The 22327-nt window shown below is 38.1% G+C and overlaps 2 protein-coding genes across 6 annotated transcripts; one reads left to right on the top strand and one right to left on the bottom strand.

Moving 5' to 3' along the window:
* Positions 1-4649: 4649 nt before the first annotated feature.
* LOC134652662 (protein-S-isoprenylcysteine O-methyltransferase) lies at positions 4650-9594 on the bottom strand. The gene is made up of 5 exons (XM_063507826.1): positions 9275-9594; positions 8419-8677; positions 6297-6406; positions 5510-5617; positions 4650-4859 (listed from the first exon to the last, which is right to left on the bottom strand). The coding sequence occupies exons 1-5, from the start codon at positions 9488-9490 to the stop codon at positions 4650-4652; spliced, it is 903 nt and encodes a 300-aa protein (XP_063363896.1). The 5' UTR covers positions 9491-9594.
* A 521-nt stretch (positions 9595-10115) lies between these two features.
* On the top strand, positions 10116-19711 carry LOC134653143 (uncharacterized). Of its 5 annotated transcripts, none has more exons than XM_063508469.1 (6): positions 10116-10773; positions 11397-13226; positions 14127-14315; positions 15612-15733; positions 16965-17053; positions 19572-19639. In XM_063508469.1, the coding sequence occupies exons 1-6, from the start codon at positions 10684-10686 to the stop codon at positions 19637-19639; spliced, it is 2388 nt and encodes a 795-aa protein (XP_063364539.1). In that variant the 5' UTR covers positions 10116-10683. The 5 variants fall into 5 exon arrangements, with proteins under 5 accessions (XP_063364539.1, XP_063364534.1, XP_063364535.1 ...); XM_063508464.1 differs by having other exon boundaries at positions 10117-10773; positions 16965-17087; positions 19572-19711; XM_063508465.1 differs by lacking the exon at positions 16965-17053 and having other exon boundaries at positions 10117-10773; positions 19572-19707.
* The last annotated feature ends 2616 nt before the right edge of the window (positions 19712-22327 follow it).

The raw sequence follows: 22327 nt of genomic DNA, 5'->3' as shown, positions 1-22327 counted from the left end.
CGGGCGATTTTCTGCAACTCGACGTCCTGCGCCTATTTTGCGTGATAGGGGCTAGTCCTGCCAGCCCAGCTCCTCGAGGAATCCTATCAAACCATGTTGAGTAGGACCTCGGGGAGATCTCTCGGGGATCCGAGATGTTTTGCCCTGTATGGGGCCATTCCGCTGCATTCCAACACCACGTGAGAGGCTGTTTCTTCCTTCCGCACGAAGGTTGATATTGGCTGTAGCCGCGCGCGTGACGTGACGTCTTTGGCGGTCAAAGGATTAAAGGCACTCGCAGTCTCACATTTTGTAGCCGGGATGAACGTTAAGATGAGAGGTTAGGGTCGGTTGCACCAAACTGTCATCGAAGTCAAGAGTTCGCTAAATTCATGGAAAGTTTCATAGTAAACCGCCGCGGCGCCCCGGGTGACGTTGATCAGTCTGTCAAGTGCGTATGGTGTAACTGGCACTTAGACATTCGTACGCTCTATAATATTAGTCCTTTTCCAAGTCGTATCGGTTTTCTGGTGCACATTAACGTAAATCTCGCGAACCTGCGCCTTTCGCGAACCCATTTGTACATTTCTACTTCTCAATTGCGAAAGCATTAGGGCTTCCAAATACCGGACTTCTCACAATACCGGTATTAATACCGAAACTGTCTTCATCAATACCGAGATCCCGGGATCCCGGTATTGGATATGAATCGCTTAAAAATATATAGTTTTATTAAAAAGGGGAATTAGAAAGGCTCACTGGAATACCAGATATGTCCTAAAAGCTATTATAGGTAAACCAGAACTTTGGGAGTATTGTTAAGAGGGCGCTCGTTTTGAATTTTATATAGCAACAATTTGTATAGTGGGGACAATGGAAATTGGCAGATGATTTTTGTTTTATTCCGACAACTTTAAGAAGTGCGAAGTTTGATGATTGGATATTTCTTCGGTTTTTACGCTTTAATGGCTGACTCGATTTAGATAAAATGAATAGCGTAAAGTCAATAAATGACGCAAGAGTTATAAGTAAGAATTTATATAGATAATTTTACAAATAAAATTATTTAACGTACCAAATATGTTCTATTCAGCATAGTTGAAATCGGGATCTAAATATTCTTCAGTCATCAAGGAATTTGACTCGTTCTCAACATTATACTCAAAATCGGGATCTAAATATTCTTCAGTCATTAAGACATCAACCAAATCGTGACGACCTGACTATAGTGACATTTGTCTATAAGTTTGAAACTTACCCGTCAATTCAGATGCTAATTTCGTTATGTTTTTTAATGGAAGAAATTTCTCTCCCGCACGTTTTTTTCCAATAAATAACTATACTTATACTCTATTTACAACTTTTTTCTCTGTAAAATCTAAAACTTTCGGCATGATTATTGCAGTCTAATAATAATTCACACGAAACTAGACAAAGCAATGTTTACATTGTCAATATTGAAAACTATCATAGAGGGTAGATGTTGTCTATTATTAAAATTGTTGCCATTGCTAGAAATTAGTACCAACAAATTTCCGTAACATGGCGCACCCTCAATAGATCCTGGTTCACCTATACAACAATAAACAATCAATGCCGCCATCTGCAATAATTTTATTTCACACTCCAGGTTGGCAATAATTTTATTCAATTTGTTGACTTCACCTCACCAGTCACATTTGTAGTCCAACTTAACCAACCAGACAACATTTTTTTCAAATTTCCGTAAAAATTGGTTTGCCATTATTACAGTTATCCTTGCTCTTTCGTTTTATTTTTTGATAAAATTATAAGAACTAATTATGTTAATGTTAATGTCACTATCATCATATTCATCACTGACATTCTGACTTCAGGATTCATCCACCACCAACCACCAAATATTTATCTGACGCATTAGGCAACGATCTTGTTTCAATAATAAAATGCGGGCTAGAGACCAGTTAGCGTTAGACCAAGTAAAGTCTGCAACGATTTTGATAGCATACGCAGTACGCAGTGCAAGTGTTATTTGTACGTCATAATTTCATAGAAGTTTGACGTTTAATATAACACTTGCACTGCGCGTGCTATCAAAATCGTTGCAGACTTTTCTTGGTCTAACTCTAGATGCGTCTGACGTTTAGTAAGATTTTTGATACAGCCGAATATAATGGATTTAAAAGGTTTATACTGCGCATTTCCCTCATTTTTTAAAATACCGGGATCCCGGTATTGCCTTTAAAAATACCGGTATTGAAAAATGCGTTTAAAAAGACGGGATCCCGGGATCCCGGTATTGGAAGCCCTAGAAAGCATACGTGAAAACATTCGAACAATTTACAAATATTCATACAAATGTGAATGCCCCGGGAAATAATATTTTTTTAGGGCTGATGTAAAGACTAGACAGGTTAAAACGAATTGAGATAGAATAATAAAAACCACGTACGTATTCAGTCAAGCGTCAATTTATTAGTCTTATTTCAATTAATATGTAATTAACATATCAGACATTCACAACCGTTCACATACAAGCTTATTTTATTAAGTACGAAATATTTACAATTCAGTTAAAAGAGAAAACTTTATTTAAATATACAAATCATTTGCAATATGGCTGCCCTAAATTCTTCACAGTGTGACAAAGTAACGGTCAAAACAAAAAGTGCTGATCAAAATTGGAAGTGGCCGATTGTCAAAAGTACTATTAGTTGCAGTGAATAGCTAATAGTCTAGTGAAATTAATACAAAATTATTGGTAAATTACTTTACTTTAAGGGACCAATCATTGTATATTATGATTTATGATTAATATGTTTGTGAACTTATTTTTTTGTTTCTGGTGTAGTTTATGTGAATTAATTATGTGCCATACGATATACGATTAATCTGATGTGAGAGATGAATATGTACATACTAGTATATGCATGAACTGGTGGTTTACAAATAAGATATAATATACAACATATTTTTGTACATTTATCGAGAAAAATGGTAACATTCGAACTATAAATAGACTTTGACATAACGTTAATAGAATACTGAATATCCTCTTATTTACAAATAGTACAGAACTACAGACTGATTCGATTTCTTAAATAACTCCTAGTAAATCTTAGTGCACATAAACATGAAAAGAGTTACAAGAAACATTCTTCGACTAGATATAGGTAATATATATTATTCTGTCTATTTGGATAACTTTGTTCGAGTTATTACATAATAAAAAGTGAACAAATATGCTAATTTATACACATACAACATACTATATGTGATGGTGAATATAAATATACTCAAGTACAGACTATTCTCAAACATAAATATGAACAAAATGATTGTGTTATACAAAATGCTTTTAAATGCAACTTTATGAAAATACGTCATATTTACACTGGTATGAACTATACAAAACGAATAGTCACAGTATCAGACCGATAAAGACACAGGCTTTGACGGGCTTTGGAATCGTTCCTTGACTTTCGTGCTTTTGATTGACGAAATTAGTCGGCTAATCTGTGGCCATGAGTAAGCCCATTTATAATAAAAAAATAAAAAAAAAAAGATTAACATTGAACTATTTTAAAAACGTTTATCAAGTGAATCTTTCTGCTGTTCTGTTGTTGTTTAGTCTGAAGTAGTAACGTTATTACCTCTTTTTAAATTTTTTGTCAAGTATTATTTTACCCAAGTAACGAAACCCCACTATTATTATGTATGCATGTCACTTTATTGCAAATAAACAAGTTTACACAAAATATACATAACACAGTACAATATGTAAGTATATGTACAAAGGCAAACTTATCCCTAATCAGGCGTGTCTCACTCCGCGATTTCGTCGCTTTGCTACAGGTAGCTAAAAGTACATCCGTTCGGCCCCAATTTTGGGGAAAGCCATAAGCCGCGCGTGGCGCTGTCGCCACCTAGCGACTATATCTGTGCTGAGCGTAACAGACGCGTTTTGTTAGAGAGTGAGTCTTCTGTACTTAGTACTATTATTTATTCTGTGCCCTAATAGAGATCTCTTCCAGCTCACCTTTGAGAAAATAAGATCCAACTATTAGGTAGTCCCATAGCGAACCGTGGCAAAAAACCATATAATGGTGATGATGAGCTGTGGCAAAAGTCTGACAACGCTAGGTAGGGAATTATGATGACTATTTTACCTAGTCATTGTTACAGATCATAGAGAAATATAAGTAAAGAAAGAGTTGTAACTCCATACATCAGTCTTCTTACCAAAACGCGAGTTATTTTGTAGTCGACATCTAACGTCAAGTAGTGGAACTCTCAGTACCGCTACTTGACACCAGATGCCACAAATGTCGCTACTGAAGAAAATGTACTGCTAAAACAATTTACAACTAATATTATAAGCGGAATGAGTTGAAAATAGAGTTCCGGTGCATCCGGTTATAATTATAATATTAGCTGAAAATTGTTGAAGAGCATTACAGTTTTAGTTTGCCGCGACATCTATTGTCAACTAGCAGAATTGATAATGTCCGCTACTTGACGCTAGATGTCGACTACGAAATAATTCGCGTTTTGGTAAGAAAACTGATGTATGGACCACTCTTTCTTTACTTGTATTTCTCTATGGTACAGATGGAGCGCCATGTATTTTTTGTAAATTGAGTTTATTTGGCACGCTCTGTATTTACGTACCTATTTACGCACGCTTAATTTCAATAACTCCGTTGTTTAGGTACCTTCTCCTCATCAGGCTGGTACCCTTTTATGAAAGGTAGACCAGTCCCGACGTCCCGACAGTACCGCTCGTACTGGGGGCCGAAAAAGGCCAGGAGCGTCAGTTCTTCGGCCTCGACGCGTTCGCGGAAGAAGAGCCAGGAGGCCAGCGTGTATAGCACCGCGCAGATCGGGTTTAGAAGGGTTATCTGGAATGAAGAAAAATTTTATATAGTTGAGCCATTCTCGAGAATATTCTCCACTTAAAAATAATGGTACAATTCTAGTTTACTATCGCAAGGCACTATTATTACTAAGACTCCGCTGTCCGTCTGCCTGTCGCCAGGCTGTAACTCATGAGCCGTGTAGACTGTTATAATTTTCACAGATGATGTATTACTATTGCCGCTATAACAACAAATATTTTAAAAAAATATTTAAGTGGGGCTCCCATACAACAAACGTTATTTTTTTGGCGTTTTTTGCGTAATGGTACGGAACCCTTCGTGCGCGAGTCCTAATCGCACTTGGCCGGTTTTTTATGTTCGTATGAGCAGCTTACGTAAATACATATCCCTCTTTATATATAGGGGTCGTCCAGAAATCATGTGATCGTTTAGAGTGGGGGTGGGGGTAAGGAAAATATCACGAATGATCACGATTGTGGGTCAAAGAAGATATCACGTGTAATTTTTTTTTTCAAAGCGCGAAAGCCAAAAACTGCAATATTTCTCAAAAATTTAATCAGATCAAATATAAATCCGGTCAAAAATAGGCCAAATATGATCACATGATTTCTGGACGACCCCCATAGCTATCTTTTCCGCCGATATTCGCACGGTTTGTTTCAGCTGAATACCTGCGTGCCAATGGACCAGTAGAACCAGCCGACGTAGCTGGGATGCCGGCACAGCGAGTACACGCCGTGCGTCACCAGCTCGTGGTCCGGTTTCTTCACGAACTGCACCTGCAATTAGTTATCCAATGTCAGATAATAAGACATCATACATACATGTACTCTTCACAGGACACCCTGAGATAGGGGACTACCACACACACCACAAGACCACAGGTGGGTAGTTCGCAAAACTCGCGCAACTATTATGGAACATCACGAGCCAACGAGCCGGCTCGTACCAATGAGTTTTTCAGAACTTATGTACGAAATATCATTTAATATTTACCAGTTGCTTTTCGGCGAAGGAAAACATCGTGAGGAAACCGAACTATTCTCAATAAGGCCTATTAGTTTCCCCTCTCGGTTGGAAGGTCAGACATGGCAGTCGCTTTCGTAAAAACTAGTGTTTGCCTACGTCAATTCTTGGGATTAGTTGTCAAGCGGACCCCAAGCTCTCATGAGCCGTGGCAAAATGCCGGGATAACGCGAGGAAGAGACGAGCCAACAACTCTTTGACCAAGCAAATAAAATTACCCGTGGATCGAAACATGATACCTGACACTTGTCTTTCTACATGGTAATTTTCATCAGAATCGGGTCTGTAACTCAGCCGTGAGGTAGAATTACTGATAAACGGAAAAATTTTGCGTTTATCAATTCTAACTTAGAAGACTGACTACTCATTCAGATATTGTTTACCAGAAATCTAACTAGCATAGAAGCTTATAGTGGTAAAATCCAAACTTACGGTGTGATTAAAGTTGGTCTTGGCCGTGACCATAGCCGACTTCCTCATCAGCTCACCGCCGACGCACATGAGGAACCCTACTGCCGACACCAAGAAACATGTCTTCATTCCTGAAAATATACAATATTCATGGTTCCAATATCCTATGTTCTTAGAATATTGATTGTGTTGAAGGTAGGTAGGGTAGCCAATCAGTTAAAGAAGTCAGTAACGATACAATTCTTATTATAATACAAATTTTCGTGAAATAAAAGAACATTATGTTGTCTATTAGGGTTCCGTACCTCAAAAGGAAAAAACCGAACCCTTATAGGACCTGCCGAACCCAACGCCGAGTCAGACGACGCTACGGAGCCACGCTGTCACGTCATCGCCCAAACCTAATGTTTAGTTTATTTACTTTGTGTACCTATTGTTTTTCTTTTCTTTAACTGATATTTTCTTTTATTTTGTAATGTCACAGTGCCTTGGTTTTATACTGTAATGCTGTGTTACTTATTTGATAAATAAATAAATAAATCACTTGTGCGTCTCTATCCGTTTGGCACAGCCTATTATCTCGAAAACTACCGGACCAATTAAGTTGTAATTTGGTACACATATGTTTAGTGACCCAAATTTGGACATGTAACGTAAATAAATGAATTTTAAACAGGGGCCCACTTTTGGGGGGTAAATGAGAAAGTTAAAAAATAAAGTCTTTCAAACTATATTGTGTTTCATATCACAATAAACTGCATTTTAACACCTCTAAATGTAAAGTTATTACGTTCTCTAGAACTCGGTCACCTCACATTAAGCAATACAACATTAAAGGCGCATTGATGGATCGCGTTGATGAGGTAACTGACCTGGGACTGACCTTGGACTCGAGACTTGACTTTAGGACGCACATTACCAACATCTGTAAGCAGGCGAATAAGGTCCTGGGGTTTATCATGAGGGTATCGAGCAAGTTCTGTGACACCCGTGTTTTGCAGCTGCTATACAACGCCTATGTGCGCAGTAAACTTGAATTCGGTGCTTGTGTCTGGGATCCGCACGAAAGTAAGTATACCCTCATGATAGAAAGAATCCAAAGGAAATTTGCTCGATTTCTGTATAGGAAAAAGTTAGGATATTATCCTTATTTGTATCCATCGTTGTTTGTCAGTGGTATGGTCGGGATGGATACATTAGAGTTGCGGCGGAAGTTGTTGCTGATGGTGCATTACTATAAGCTACTGCACAACCAGGTCGCGAATCCATCTGCACTGTCTAGAATAGGTCTGTCTGTGCCGCCCCCTCGCCGTCGCCCCGCGGCGGGGGAGGGCGGGGCGGTGGTCTCGCGGCGGCGCCGGCGCCTGTTCGCGTGCCCGGTCACGCGCACGCGCTGGGCTGCAAACGCTCCCTCTGCAAGAGCTGTCGCTCTGTTTAATGATATGTCTCTGCGGTTACCCGAAGTGGATATTTTTTATCATGCGTCTTACCAAATTGTTAAAGGCATGTATGAATTTTTGAATTTAATATAATTGATGACTATTAATACTTATTTGCTTGATTGACATAATTGAATTTGTTCCTGTTTTTGTAATGTTGACATGTAATTTTTATAGTGTAAGTGTAACATAGCATGCATAATAACATTACTTTACTTATAAGCGCCTTGGTTTATTAGACTGTAAGCTTATTTGTGAATAAAATGAAATGAAATGAAAGAGCTCATTTTGAGAACTTCAAGTATATTTTTTTTATAATTTTAAAATAAATAGGTTAGAAGTTATTTAAGAAAATAGTCTAAATATGATCAAATATTCCCCCTTTTGAAAAAAATACACAAAATAGTTCTATACCTATAAATGACAGGAAAACCTATTAGAAATGTGCAGTCAAGCGTGAGTTCGACTTAATGTACGGAACCCTTGGAACGCGAGTCTGACTCGCACTTGGCCGGTTTTTTTACATACCTTAGCTAATAATCAAAATATAAATTATTATAAGTCCCACTATTCCCCAAAGATCTTGTATGATTGTAAAAACAAGATGGTTTGGTATAAGTAATGTCCGGAAATGCTTTTTAGTAGGGTATCTCACTACATTAAGGTTTCCAGTTTATCATTATATTCATTAACACATAACTCACCAGGAAAGAAGTAATACTCCACAGCCCATTCCGTCCAACTAGCAACAGCAGCGAGCCCGTACTGCAGGCTGTGGTTCAATATGAACGAGTCAATGGTCAGCGTCCGAGGGTTCGTCAGTGCCACCGCCATGAACTCCGAGAAGTGGAAGAAGGTGAGCACCATGGTGTAGAGGCCGAACACTCGCCAGCCCGAGTCAAAGGTGCTGAGGTAGAGGCCAGTGGCGAAAGCCGCACCGAGAAATGCTGATCTGACGGATACCTGCCAATATTTAAACATATTCAATTTATACATACAAGATAAAATTATAGCATTGAACTTATGGTACGTACGTAGTACGTAGTCAATCTGTGTAAGAATGTCCTATAATATTTATTTTATTTATAGCATGAAAACAAATATGATGACTTAAACGTTGGATCTAGTGGTAACAGATACAGAATATCATAGTCACTTACTTAATCAGAGTTTCTATTAGATTTAATGCAAACATTGTTTTTTTTTGCCAGTATTTTATTTATTAAGTTTCATATCTTTATAAATAATGTTCAGGGAAGAACCATCTGTTTTTACTACTGCTTTTGTTTAAGTATTCTTGAGCTTTTTGGCCAAGTTAAACAAATCTGATTATAGAAATATGGTAAAAAAAAGTCAATAGCATTTAATGAGTAAGAACCTCCTATAACGAAAATACATCATACCCTCTATGATGTGATGAGATACTTAATAAAATAATACTTAACTATATATTGTTTAAGTTTATAAATTATGCTGCTGCTGCTGCTGCTGCACTGCTTTCCTAAGCAACAAAAAAACATGCTCCACAAGCAAAAATATACTAATTTAATAAGTTCTTACCTCATATATGAAGCCCCGGTAACAATATCTGAGAATGAAATTAAACAAGCAGAAGTACAGCCCCGGGCCCCAGTACGTCAGCGCCCACAGCTCCGAGGAGAAGCCCAGGATGCTCCCCGAGAAAAAAGATATCGTGAAAGTAGAAGCACAAACTAGAAAACACAAAATTGCTTGCTTTCCGGCAGGATGGATGTTTTTCCATAAAATCAACTCCATAGTCGAAAATTAAACTTGTCAATGTCTTGAAGCTCCAATAAAGTAAATTATTTATATGTTTGTTAGCTTTTAGATAGCATATTTATACTAAATTATTATAAAAAATATACAGAATACGCAACAACTGATTTACGTCACTGTCACTGTCAATGTCATTGCCGAGCAAGGTAAAGGAGCTCTCGGATATCATAAATAAATTTTCAACGATTATGTTTTTGAGATTTGAGTGTTAAATAAATCTTAGTTTTTTAAATACGACTTGATTATGACTTGATTACATATGTTAATTATTTCAAGCAGACTAGGTAATTTTTTTCAACGATATTAATTTGGACATTACTGTATAATTCTATTCAAATTTATATATCAAAGTTTAAATATTTCGGAACAATCCCATAAATTACCACCGTGTTGCAAGACTTGAAAAGTTATAAATAATGTAATTTAAAAAACGGACTAAAAATCATATCTTCAGGTAATATATCTGTTTATATTTTTTGTTATATATAAGTTTTTTTATCAGAATATTGTTTGCAACGCAACAAAAGTGTGTACTTACTTTCTGTAAACATAACAATAACGGTTCACGTCGTCATGGCAACACACCATTTGACAGTTCAAGCATCGAGTGTGTTTCCGTTGTAGTTGTCCCTTTTTCATAATTTTGGGGAAATAATACTATTGGCTATTGAAATAACAGGCAAAAATATCATTGCTCTTATTGGGTGTGTGAAATAATAACAAATATTAGTGTTTGCATATTCAAACAAAACAACTTTTATTTCAATTTCAAAAACCTTTTTATCTTTACGGACTTCGTATTTATTCAAATTACCTAAAACAATTCAAGTGAACGTGCTAACGTACCATTATATTAAAAAGTTTAATTAACGGTGATTCTGATAAGCTTATAATTAAAGTGGTCGTAAATTGTTTAAAGTTGTTATTAACTGACGTAATCAGGCCGTGACTTCATCAGTACATGCCGTCGGCTTTTAACGAAAGTGGTTTCCTTGTGGGCTCAGAATCAGAGCGGCGATTAAGGGGAAACTTTCAAAAGTGATTCGCAATTTCCTATGCGAGTGAGCGGGGAAGTGGATGAGTTAGCAAGTTCGGGTGTAGAGGGACAGGCGAGCGTGTTTTCAGTGAGCGATCGGGATAAAGTTTTTGCCGATGTAATTTAATAAATAAGCATGAACGACCCGTGGGACGTGAAGTCCCGTCAAGCCGGGCAATATGTGTCCTGTATGAAGATAAATGGAGTGCCACTGTTACCACCTCTTGTGAGTAATTACTGTAATAAGCTAAGTACCTGTCAGTTTGGTTAAGTCGCAGTGAAGATTGTCAACGAAAGTTTTAAAGTTGTACATAGTTAAGTACATTATTTCAGCAACACTTATGTACAACTCACTTAAACAAAGTCTACCTATTGTCAGACTGTTTATTCACACAACCCTTTATAGTCATATTTTGTATGAATTGTCGAAAAAATATTTTTTGAAAGCATTAACTTCTCGCTTTTCACTGACATGATATTGGGATGGCAAAGAATGTTAATAATCCATTCCAAATTCAAGACTCCAAGGTGGTTTTTAGCTGCGCCTGGGAGTTGACAGGTAAAAGGACCATTTATTCTATGACCTCTTTACTAATTAGACTTATATCGACCGGGATATGAATCGTGATTACCTGTTGACACATCGGGAGCTGGAAAAAAATCCTATTAAAAGGTCTGTTGTTTAATTTTAATTTGAATCTTGTCAAGTTATGATGTCTGGGAAGTTAGAGGATAAACAATAGACATCCATACTAAACTTGCTGGACATGCTGTATCTTTAATTGTTTTTACTTATTTTAGCTTTATCTATAAATTGGAGATTATTTCTATAAATTGCTTTATTTCTAGCTCTCCAAAGAATGTCGGAAAGAAATGCAATATTACAAACTTCTTGCCAAAGAAGTTGAGAAACGGATACTGGAACTAAAAGCTTATGTCAGCGACAGTGATGAAAACTCTGCTCAGGACAACACCGACGCCCCTGAGCTGCCGCAGGAGTACGAACAACCGCATGAGCCTGTTCAAGAAATCATACAAGTCTTGGACAGTAACATTACAACATTCAGAGAAGACAAGCTCGGAGAAAGTTTATCCACTTCTACGAAAACCACAAACAGTAATTCTCCGGACTTGTGCAATAGTACATCTTCCAGTAATTCATCACACAGTCTGCTAAAGTTCTCAGAAAATAGCCTCCAAAATGAAATTAGTAAATGCAAGGCTAAGAGCAATAGTTCACAACATGCACCACAACCTATTGAGCCTCCCGAACGAGATTGTAACACTACTCCCAAGAAAATTACTAAAGCAGAGAAATTAACTGATGATGATGATGAACTTTCGTTTGATAGCAAGAAACCAGAAAGAGAAATAGTAGACTTGTTAAAGGTTGAATTTGACATTAGTAATGTAGAACCACTTATATCTGGTGCTTTTCCAGATATGACAATGACAGATGGCCCTGCATCTCTTAGTTCTAAAAGTTTTACAGGCTCTTTAAATAATATTCACAGCGAGAGTGTCAAAGATGCAGCTACTTTAGTTCGTCAAAGTTCCTACACAGTGCTTAATCCGAGTCCGATGCTTTTAGCTCATTTAAAAGTGCAATCTCTGAGCACTGGAGTAGATGTGACCTCTATTTCCATGAGCGAGTCACTATCAAACCTGACTTCACCAAAAAAACGAAGAAGTTGGGACTTAGTGTCAGCTAAAATGAAATGGTCATCCATGGCTCACGAGCTAAAGCAGAAAACAGCACAAACTAAACCAGTTGAAAATAAGAACCTCTCTAAATCCACAGTTAAAAAACAGCAGACTCCAATCAGATCTAAATCTGTATCTGAACAGCCAAGGCGAGCCAACTTGCCTGGAAAAGCTCCGAATTCAGAACCTGTTCAGAACCAGAAGCCTAAAAAGTGCACTCCAAGTCCATATGCAAACACGAATGCTACAAATGTAAAAGAACCAAAAGCAAATAACAATATCCAACCATCACCAAAGAAACTAATTTCAGAATGTGAGGATCCAGCAACTAAAGTAAAAGAATTATACGAAAGAATACAAAATCAGCAACTTCTACAGATGGCAACCTTAGTTGAAAAGCAGAAACGCGAGCAAATGTTACTACAGCAAGTTTTCGACGAGCAAAACAGCATACTTTACAGACAACTGAAAACTATATGTCCTAAATCGCCCGTCGAAGCGAAAGCCGCGTGGGCCGACAAAGTGGACCGAGGACCCGTCAGTTTGAGTCAATTAATAAACCACAAGTCACCAGACTCCTTAACAAGCACTCTAACCGACACCCACAACAATTTAAACAAGTGTGCCGAGGTTTTGAGAAAGAGTAAAGATATCACTGGTAGCATAAAGAAACAGAACCAACCTGGAAGTTCAACAGATGGAAGTAGAACGCGCACTCACTCACCAAAAAGGACGAGAACTTCTAGAAAACTTAGCTACGATACTTCGTCTTCGGACAGAGAGTTTGAACCGATACTGACCGATCGAACGAACGACACGTTGGCAGGGCTGAACGTGACATTTACTTCTGATAGTGATGAACCGACTTTTATGGAAAAGCAGCCGTCTACGCACAGCGCGGTACGGAGCGTGGAACGTGTGAAGGTGCCAGCACGTAGACCCGTTCAAGCCAGGTTGCCGCCAACGCCTGAACAGGTAATTTTATGCAAAATATCATCTAAACTCTGGCTTTCAAAATCAAAACTTCGAGTATAAGTAATCAAAAGTTCGAGTTAAATTCTTATTAGATTTGAAGGGAAAAATAAACTGGACAAGACAAGTTTTGGTAAACAATCTTTTGACATGAAATAGTACACACAACCTGTACTTAATTAAATGATTTATGGAGAAATTAAAACTACATTTTTAAAACTAGTAGCAATCATTGTAAATTTACGTATTTTGAAAGTAAATTTTGTTATAAAGTTCATAATTTGTACCTAATTGTGCTCAGTGACCGTCATTGACTCATTGCTTACACTGCTTTCAATGTCCGAGTGCTTTCCACACCCCGCACTATTTAGCACTTTGTCCTTGTCCTGATCCTAAGTATTCCTGAGCCCTTGACCTAGAGTCTGTTCGGAAAGAGAAGAGTCGTGGAATGTATGGGGCCCAATACATTCCACGACTCTTCTCTTTCCGAACAGACTCTACCTATAGGGGCTATAGGTATCCTGCCGATCCATCTTTCAGCTGCAAATATGAAATAAAATTGGTCCACTCCACGTCAATATTTTGTTTTACTCCCTACTATTCTCTTTCGACGACTAAGATGTTTCTACTCCGATTTCTCATTGAAATTGCAGTTTTGACTCTTTTGCTATTACGATTTACCCAACGAACGATTTGCTAAATACTTCTTCACGTTTTCCATTCCCTTAATATCTGTCTGTACATATGCATTTTTCGGGAACAGTAAAATTCTCCTTCCTATTTTAAATTTGACATCTCCTATTTTCCGTCCACCATCCTTTCCTTGTCCTATACCATCTCTATATCAACAATTTGCCACAATTTTATGTACAATCCCATTCACTGCGGTGGTGACGGTTATAGCTGGCCGCGGCCTCGACCATAGTGGCACACGCGAAGGGCTACCTCGTGCGCCGGTTGCTCCGCACTGAGAGGGTTCAAGCCACCGTCCAGACCATCAAAGATGCGCTGCTCTGTGCGTTGCAGATGCATCAGGACAGGGCGGGAATCAGGGGAGCTGATGTAGACTTGCACCGACGGCTTATTCAGCAGGTAAGACGTGTGGGAACATTAAAGATTGAGCAAGCGACGTACAGACGATAGGATGCTCTGCTTTTTGCGCTACAGATGCATCATGCTATCGGGATTCAGAGGACCCTTATGTGGACACAGCAGGTGATATTCATGGCTTTAATCATACAGGCTTGGGATTGTTGGAAAGTCGGGGAAATGTTCAAAAATGTAGATTGTTTAAAGGAGACAAGGAACTCGCGTTCTCTAAATAACCAAGTGCCGAGAATTTATTCTGAAGGTACGTAATTTAATTTATATTTACATCAAGATTTCTCTAACCTGTTTTCTCCGAAATTCGCAAATGCCACGTTGCTAAGAGTTGATTCTTAAGGAATTCGTTTTACATCCATGACTGATGAGCTCTTAATTTTGAATCTTCAAATTCGCAAATGTAAATATGTTATGTGTTATAATACTTATAATGAAGGTTTGTTCGATTGTTCATAATCCCATTGAAAGCAGCCGTGTGTGAAAACTGCTATTTGTATTGTCTGGGTGCGCTTCGCTTGCCATGGTGTCCAATTGTCGAGTTGCACTTTATGTTATTTTATTTATTTTGTTATTACCAGGTATTTAATAAATCGTCGTCATCTGTAGTGATCTGTAGGTACGAGTACCTGTACCTAGACACACTTACGCACTGTGCCAGAATGTGACTTATGATACCGTCAACCTGGGTTGAATTGAATACGCTACTGTCAGATTTTCAGAAACATCTGAATTTCTAGAGTCTAAAGAACTAGTTCATTAATCAATTGTTCAATCTTCATTCACAAAATGCCAGATTTCCAAATTATCATGTAGCCATCTTCTTTAAAATCTAAGATACATTCTACAGCTCTTTTTCAAGAGATTATTTTATTTAAAAAAGTTTTCCGAATAGGTTCCAATCAGGTGGAAGTAGAACGGTTACCTGGTTGTCAATATGAAGAACTCTATCTAAATCAAGAGTATCTATCTAATATGGACTGCATCATTATTTTTATTACGAGGTAATATTTTGTTTTATTTTGTTTCATATCTGTCCCACGCTTAGACATAAGGGTTTTTTAAAGAATTAGTCCACTTTTCTATTGCTTACTATAAAATAAAAATCATACTTTGGAATCATTTTCGGGTGACGGCGTGACGGTGCTGAACAATGACGGTGCAGAGTCTGCATTCAGATAAGAACGTTGGGCTTTTTGAAATTAGGAAATCTGTCATTTTTGGAAATTATCTTTTATTTAGTATATAGTAGTAATATTTGTAAAATGATTAATTCAACTGTAACAGATCACGGCTGCTTGTTATTCACTCCACGACACATTCGTGGCAAGTACGCCAGCGGAGCGCTGCGCCCTCATCGCGGCGGACCGGGAGCGCCGCCGGCAGAAACCGGCCCGGCCCTACAAAACGTAAGTAATGCTTCTACTGACTTTACCTCTTTAGTTCTAATTGCTAAAATGTTAATTGAACTAACTTATCTAACTATGAAACAAACGGAAATCACAGGAGCTGACCTGTTAGCATGAGTTGCGTTCTTCATACATCTAGCGCAGCCATTCTCAAAGTGTGTTCCGCGGAACCCTAGGGTTCCGCGACACCCCTCCAGGGGTTCCGCAAGAATCTAGAATTATGCTTATTACAAAAAAAAATACACTTCTAAAAACTATTGTTTTATTGTAGGGTTCCATCAAGTATTTCGCTTTCCAAAAGGGTTCCGTCAAAAAAAAAAGATTGAGAACCGCTGATCTAGCGCGACTTCAGGTATGAACTCAACGAGAACGCAACTTATGCTAGACCGCCTGGAGCTGCCATTCTAGGTCTGGCACTCAATAAGACCCTTCAACGTGCAAGGAAGTATGCGTGAACTTTAGGGGGGCTGTTATCCTATTTATTGGAGTGAAGCGAAGTTATTTATTCTAATAATTTTATCAGCTGTAGATAATTGATACATTGAACTTTTTAAATAGCGACACCGGGGCAATAGGGGGTATTACTGCAATGTTCTGCCGCCAGAGTGCAGCACTAGCACGCATCGTAAACCATAGAGTAACTTATACATACTCTGCCTTAAACTGTTTTAGTGTTTTATGACAATTAAGTTTTCAGAGATAATAAAATATGACATTGATGAATCACGGCGGTTTGTTTACAACGGGAACCGGGAAACGCGAAAATAGAAACTCGGTTATCTGCCTCTTTTTCGCTCGAATATGCAAGAGTGATAGAGAGGTTAGATAACAAAATTTCGGCTCTCTCGTTTGCGGTAGACCCTCAGATTGTGGTAGTGGCGCCCCCTTCGCAGAGTTTTGCGTAATACCTATTCCCTATTAGGTAGGTATAGGAACAGGATCTCGCCGATAAGATTTTTATGGAGATTATGGATTAGGCATAGAAAGCTACAGCTGGAAATTTTTGGTATCGTCTTGGGTCGTCCCATTCGTTTTTCGTCAATTTCTTAAATTAGTCCTATTCTGCTTTCGTCACTCATTCTACATTGAAAGCCACCGACTATTGTGACGAATGTAGAATGAGTGACGAAAGCAGAATAGGACTAATTTAAGAACTTGACGAAAAACGAATGGGACGACCCAAGACGATACCAAATTTTTAACCGATGTAAAAAGTAAACTTGTGTGTTAGGGACGTAATGTCGCAAAGCCACAGCGGCGTGTTCCCTGCGCGCGCGCCGCGCTTCAGCTCGCACTCGATGATGACGCAGTCGCACTACGGTAACACACATTAAATGCTGCCAGGTGAGCGGAGGTACGATGCAATTTAAGCACTTTGTTTTTTAATTGGTGACGGGTTTTTTGAGGATTCCATAGCATTTAATATGACCCAGATGTAACGCGGATGTAGTGTTCAAATTGATTTGAGCATGAGTATAATAATATGTATATAACTACCAGATTAATGTGTTCTATAGTGTTTTTTGATTTTTTTACGTATTACCTAATGATAGGCTAAAAAAGTGTGTTTTTGCGGAACGTATTACGCAAGTGAGTACCTAAATAAGTTAATATTTTGCATCAATAAATAAATTAAATGTTTCAGGTTTAGAACCACAAATTTTACAAGGGATATACCTTTGTTTTCGCTAACTAAAAAGTTTGCAAATCTCTAAAGATATTTTATAAAAAAATATTTTCAATACCTTATTAAATTGTAACGGGACTTAATCGCGTATGTAACTTTTAAGATTCAAATATTTTCAATACCGTCAAAAATACCGTTGATCTATTTCTATGGCATCTATGTAGTAGGTAATGTATTATGTGTAACCCGTAAATGTATGCTAACATTATTTGAGAAATTGTAACGTACCTTCGTGGAATAGGGTTAGTTTCGAACGTTGTCTGTAGAAAAAATAGCGAATGTTGCCAGTGTTAGCATGTTTATTTTGCAATTTACGCTTAAAGTCGGACTTGAGTGCTTGTATGTGTTATGTTGTCTTGTCAGTAGGTATTTCGTATGTTTTAGTCTTTTGCTGCATTTACACAATGTACCTTCCTACCCAATTTACTATTACTAAATAAGAACAAAATCATCAGTTCAGTTGTGCAAGTTGCGGGAAGTTTCAAAAAGTTGGAGAAGTCGGAAATTTCCGGAATTCATTGGGCATCATGTTCAAAGTTTCCTTTTGGAAATGGAAAATAAATATATTCTCTCATATATTTAAAAATACGACAAGTTTCCGAAATGTATGTGGTAATTGCTCAATTTTGCTGACGGCACATTTAGGCCCACTTGCACCATCCCACTAACCCGGGATTAAGCGGTTAAACCGTTAACCCAGAGTCAAATAGTACTGGTAACCATGGTAATTTCAGGTTTAACCGGTTAATCCCAGGTTAGCACAGCAATAAAAGCATCTCTTTCTACGGCATTTGTCTTGTAGGTTTGCTCTTTGGCACAGTCATGTAAATGCAACATTTGATTGTAGCGCTTGTACGTATAACTAAGGTAAACGTACTAGTGCTCGACATGCTAATGCCCAATAGATGACACCCTGCTGTCACCTCTATTCACAATGACTTAAGTTTCAAGGTGACATAAACTGGGACCGCGTCGAGCACCAGTACGTTTACCTAATGTGTTTTGTTTATGTATGTGAATGAGAAATACCTACTTATTTTTTATTATGCATGTTACATTGTTCTCTATTTCACTACTTACAATTAGTAATCAACTAATCATAATTAAACTTTCTTTAAGTAAAACTCCTTCTAAACGGGCTTGCAAATAAGGCCAAGCGCGCACCACGATTTTAAATCGTGCGACGCGATTTTAAAATCGCGCTGTAATACATATTTTCTTGTCGCATGTGCGCGCACTGGCATATAAACACATACGTTGCATTTCTGCGACAAAATAATCGCGCGACAAAAAATCGTGGTGCGTTCTTGGCCTTATGGGTGGCTTGCTCGTACAGTCAGCAGCAGAAGTTGCTAAGCGGGCGAGGTGTTCAAAATTACCGTGACGCGCTCTTATTCTCTTAACAAAGTCGCGTCAAGATCATTTTGAACACCCCGCCCGCTTAGCGCTTAGCATCTATTGCTGCTGACTGTATTTTGTTTCCAAAGCCAGATAGCGGTACAGAAAGGGAGCTCGATGTTTCATAGACTATTACCTACTCTATTTCTACCAATAACTCTTTGGTTGTCTGTACAACCAAAGTCGCCATCAGACCATATCGGAGCGCTCATGGCGCTCACAAATATCTGAACACGCCTCTATTGTCAAGGCGTTGGAGTGCGTGTTCAGATATTGTGAACACCTTGGCCGCTCCGATATATATGTTGGCGACTGTACATACAGTCGACGTCATAGATATGTTTACACTTTTGCACCTTACTCATTCGTAATAAGGCGAAAAATGTAAACGTATTTTTGACGTCGACTGTACTAAGGCTTAGAACGCACTCCGATTAATTTCTTGCGGTTTCGTCTTGCAAGTGCTTGCCCTTATGAAGCATGCCGTACGTTACACTTTTTGCGGTTCTGAAATCTCAAGAAATTAATCGCAGTGCGTTGTAAGCCACACCCTTCAATGGGGTTGGCAACTGTCAAAGGTTTGCATAGATGGCGCCATCATATCTTGCCCCTTTTTCTATGAGATTTGGCTTAAAGGGCTGGCATCCAGGGCAATTCTAGGGATTGACAGGGCAAGCTATGATGTCGCCATCTGCTAAATACTTCGACCGGCCAACCCCATTTCAGTTCATTCATTGTGTTATTTATCCACAGAGACGTTTAGCGGCACCAAGCTGAACTCGCGCTACATGCCGTCCCCGCGGCGCCGCCCGTGGCGCTGACACCGCCCTCGATACCTGCCGCGATGCTTCTCGCAATTCTGCTTCCCTGGTACCTAATAAGGTCTACTCGGCTACACAAAACAGATACAGTACAGAAATCAATACAAAGTTCGCTCGAGCGACGCACACATAGACACTGCTCACAGACACGATATCTCGGACCGGTTGGGACCAGTGCGAGCGCGAGTGTCAACCGCTTGAGACACGCGTCTGTGAACTTTTTTGTGCAATAATGGAGAAACAAAAAAAAGTTATTTTAACTGTTCAGTGGACGGTTGTTTAAATTCAACATTAAACGGTGAATTGTCGTTTTTTAAGCTACCAGTGGTTTCAAAGAGGTAAGTAGGTATCTGCTTGTATTTCGATGGTTCGTTTTAACGTCAAACATGGTCAAACAGACCAGTTAGGTAGGTAGGTAAGCACCCCGCCCCGGCCACTACTAGATACGAGTGCCACTACCACGATAGTTTTTTGTGCATAAATCATATTTGACAACCCTAGACCGACCGCCGAGCGTAGGTATGGAAAGTGAAGTACATACATGTGATTGACTTCTGTACTGTATCTATTTTGTGTCGGCTATCATTAAGGGCTGAATTAGACGGCGCGCGAACTCGCATTCGATTTTAGTTACATTGCGGACCATGGAGGTTACATCAATTCAGCCGACCGATCAGATGACGCAATGTAATGAAACTCGCATGCGAGTTTTCGCACCGCACCGTCTAAATGAGCCCTTAGTGTATCTTTTGAACGCCACGCCTATCGTATGCGGCGCGTCATTGTGAACCTTTTGCGAATGCACGAAGGCTGATATTGGGCTGTAACCGCAGCTGACGTTTTTGGCGGTCAAAGTTGAGATTTTTGGTTCGCATTTTAGTAATGGATTTATTGGATCTCACCGAGATCTGAGGGCGTATCGCCAACATCGAAAATCGTCCAGTATCCGCCTCTCTATTGCTCTTGCATATCCTCCTAGGCCCCACCAAGGTCCTACCTATAGTACCTATTCAGTTCGATGTAATTTAAACCATGTTCAATTGGAACAGAGTCGCTTTTGCTTTGTATTTTCAAACAACGCAAAATCAACTCTTTTTTTCTACAGTTAGGTTCAAATTTCAGTGGCTTTGACCGTCACTATCTATTTGACGCTGACTGTACATACATTGTCACAAAGAAATGTCACATGGCAAGAACTATTCTCAATTTCACTCATCGAAACAATATTTTTCTTAAATTATGAATATTCGAATATTGAACTTTAATCACAAGTAAATAAATTACAGTTTCTTTAATCATTATGTTGCAAAACTGTATAAATATGTATTATTCGTATTCCAATAATCTTCGACGTCTATTATTAATTTATTATTTATTATAAAAACATAATCTTAGATGTCTAATATTGCATTTAATTGATAGTATGGTTGTAAAACGTTATTCCATTCGCAAAGCTTCCAAACCTAAGTGCCTAGCTTAACGCACGAATTGTAGTTTTATTATGTTATGAGAATTTCTTAAAATAATACACACTTTATTCCTGTTTGGATATGTGTAATATTTTGTAGAAGTGCTCTTCCTCAATATATCACAAAATTAGTCCTAATATTGCCTTAAAATTAATAATAATTGTAATTTGGAAAAACCAAAATTCGTTTTGGCTTGCTTTTGGTAATGATTTTATAATCGTATTGCACTATTAGGTAAAGTCAATAGGGGTATAGTGTGGCTGCGGAATAAGTGTGACTGACCTTGGGGCCTGTTTACACATAGATTAGTGTTTATTACGAGTTCATACATTTGTCACTAACCCTTCACGGCGTTATTCATAAACGTCTGCTAAGTTAATCAGCTGATGATCGTCGTTTGTCCCTCTCTATGGCATAACAGATAGGAACAAACGACGATCATCAACTGATTAAGTTAGCAGCCGTTTATGAATAACGCCATTAGTCTGTAAAGTGTCATACAATAGAACTTGCTAACTATGTAAACAAACCGCCATACTAAAATTGACACTGAATGTCAATTGACTAGTAACTTTTGTTTACATAGTTAGCAAGTTCTATTGAATGACACTTGCCATCATACTCAAAACAAACACGCGAATTAAACATGAGAATTATGGTTCGAAATCGAATGACTAGAAAGGAATTTCAAATGGTTAAAGGGCTCAACGCAAGTACCAAATGTATAAAATTCGCAATAAACAAACAGCCACGCTTTTCCATATTGACTAATTATAATTAAAGTACTACTGTTTAAAACACGATCTTGTAATTTAAATTTTTTTGTAAAAATTCTAGGTTTTAAAATGAGATTTCTTAGCTTTTATCGTCAAGTAATTGATTTTTTATTACTTTCAATTCACTATGTTTAAAATGCAACTAATTATCTAGTCATATATTTTGATCTATCTTTTTAAAACCACAGTGGGTGATTTTAATTTCTTGAACATCATGTAGTTCTTATACTGGAGTGTTAAAATATTTTCTATCTTGTAATTTTAATACATGAACAGGAAATAATGCCAAAATGTATTTCTATGAGCTTCAGTGTATGCAACTTTTTATAACTTGACATGTATGCGGTTTTGGATAACCCCTTTTAATTGTGAACCCCCTAAAAAGTGAGATTATTTTGTAATATTATTGTGAAACAATTCTGTAATAAAGGTAATTACTAAAA

Source organism: Cydia amplana, chromosome 12, assembly GCF_948474715.1.
Source record: "Cydia amplana chromosome 12, ilCydAmpl1.1, whole genome shotgun sequence".
NCBI lineage: Eukaryota > Metazoa > Arthropoda > Insecta > Lepidoptera > Tortricidae > Cydia > Cydia amplana.
This window is presented reverse-complemented; position numbering and strand designations above follow the sequence as displayed.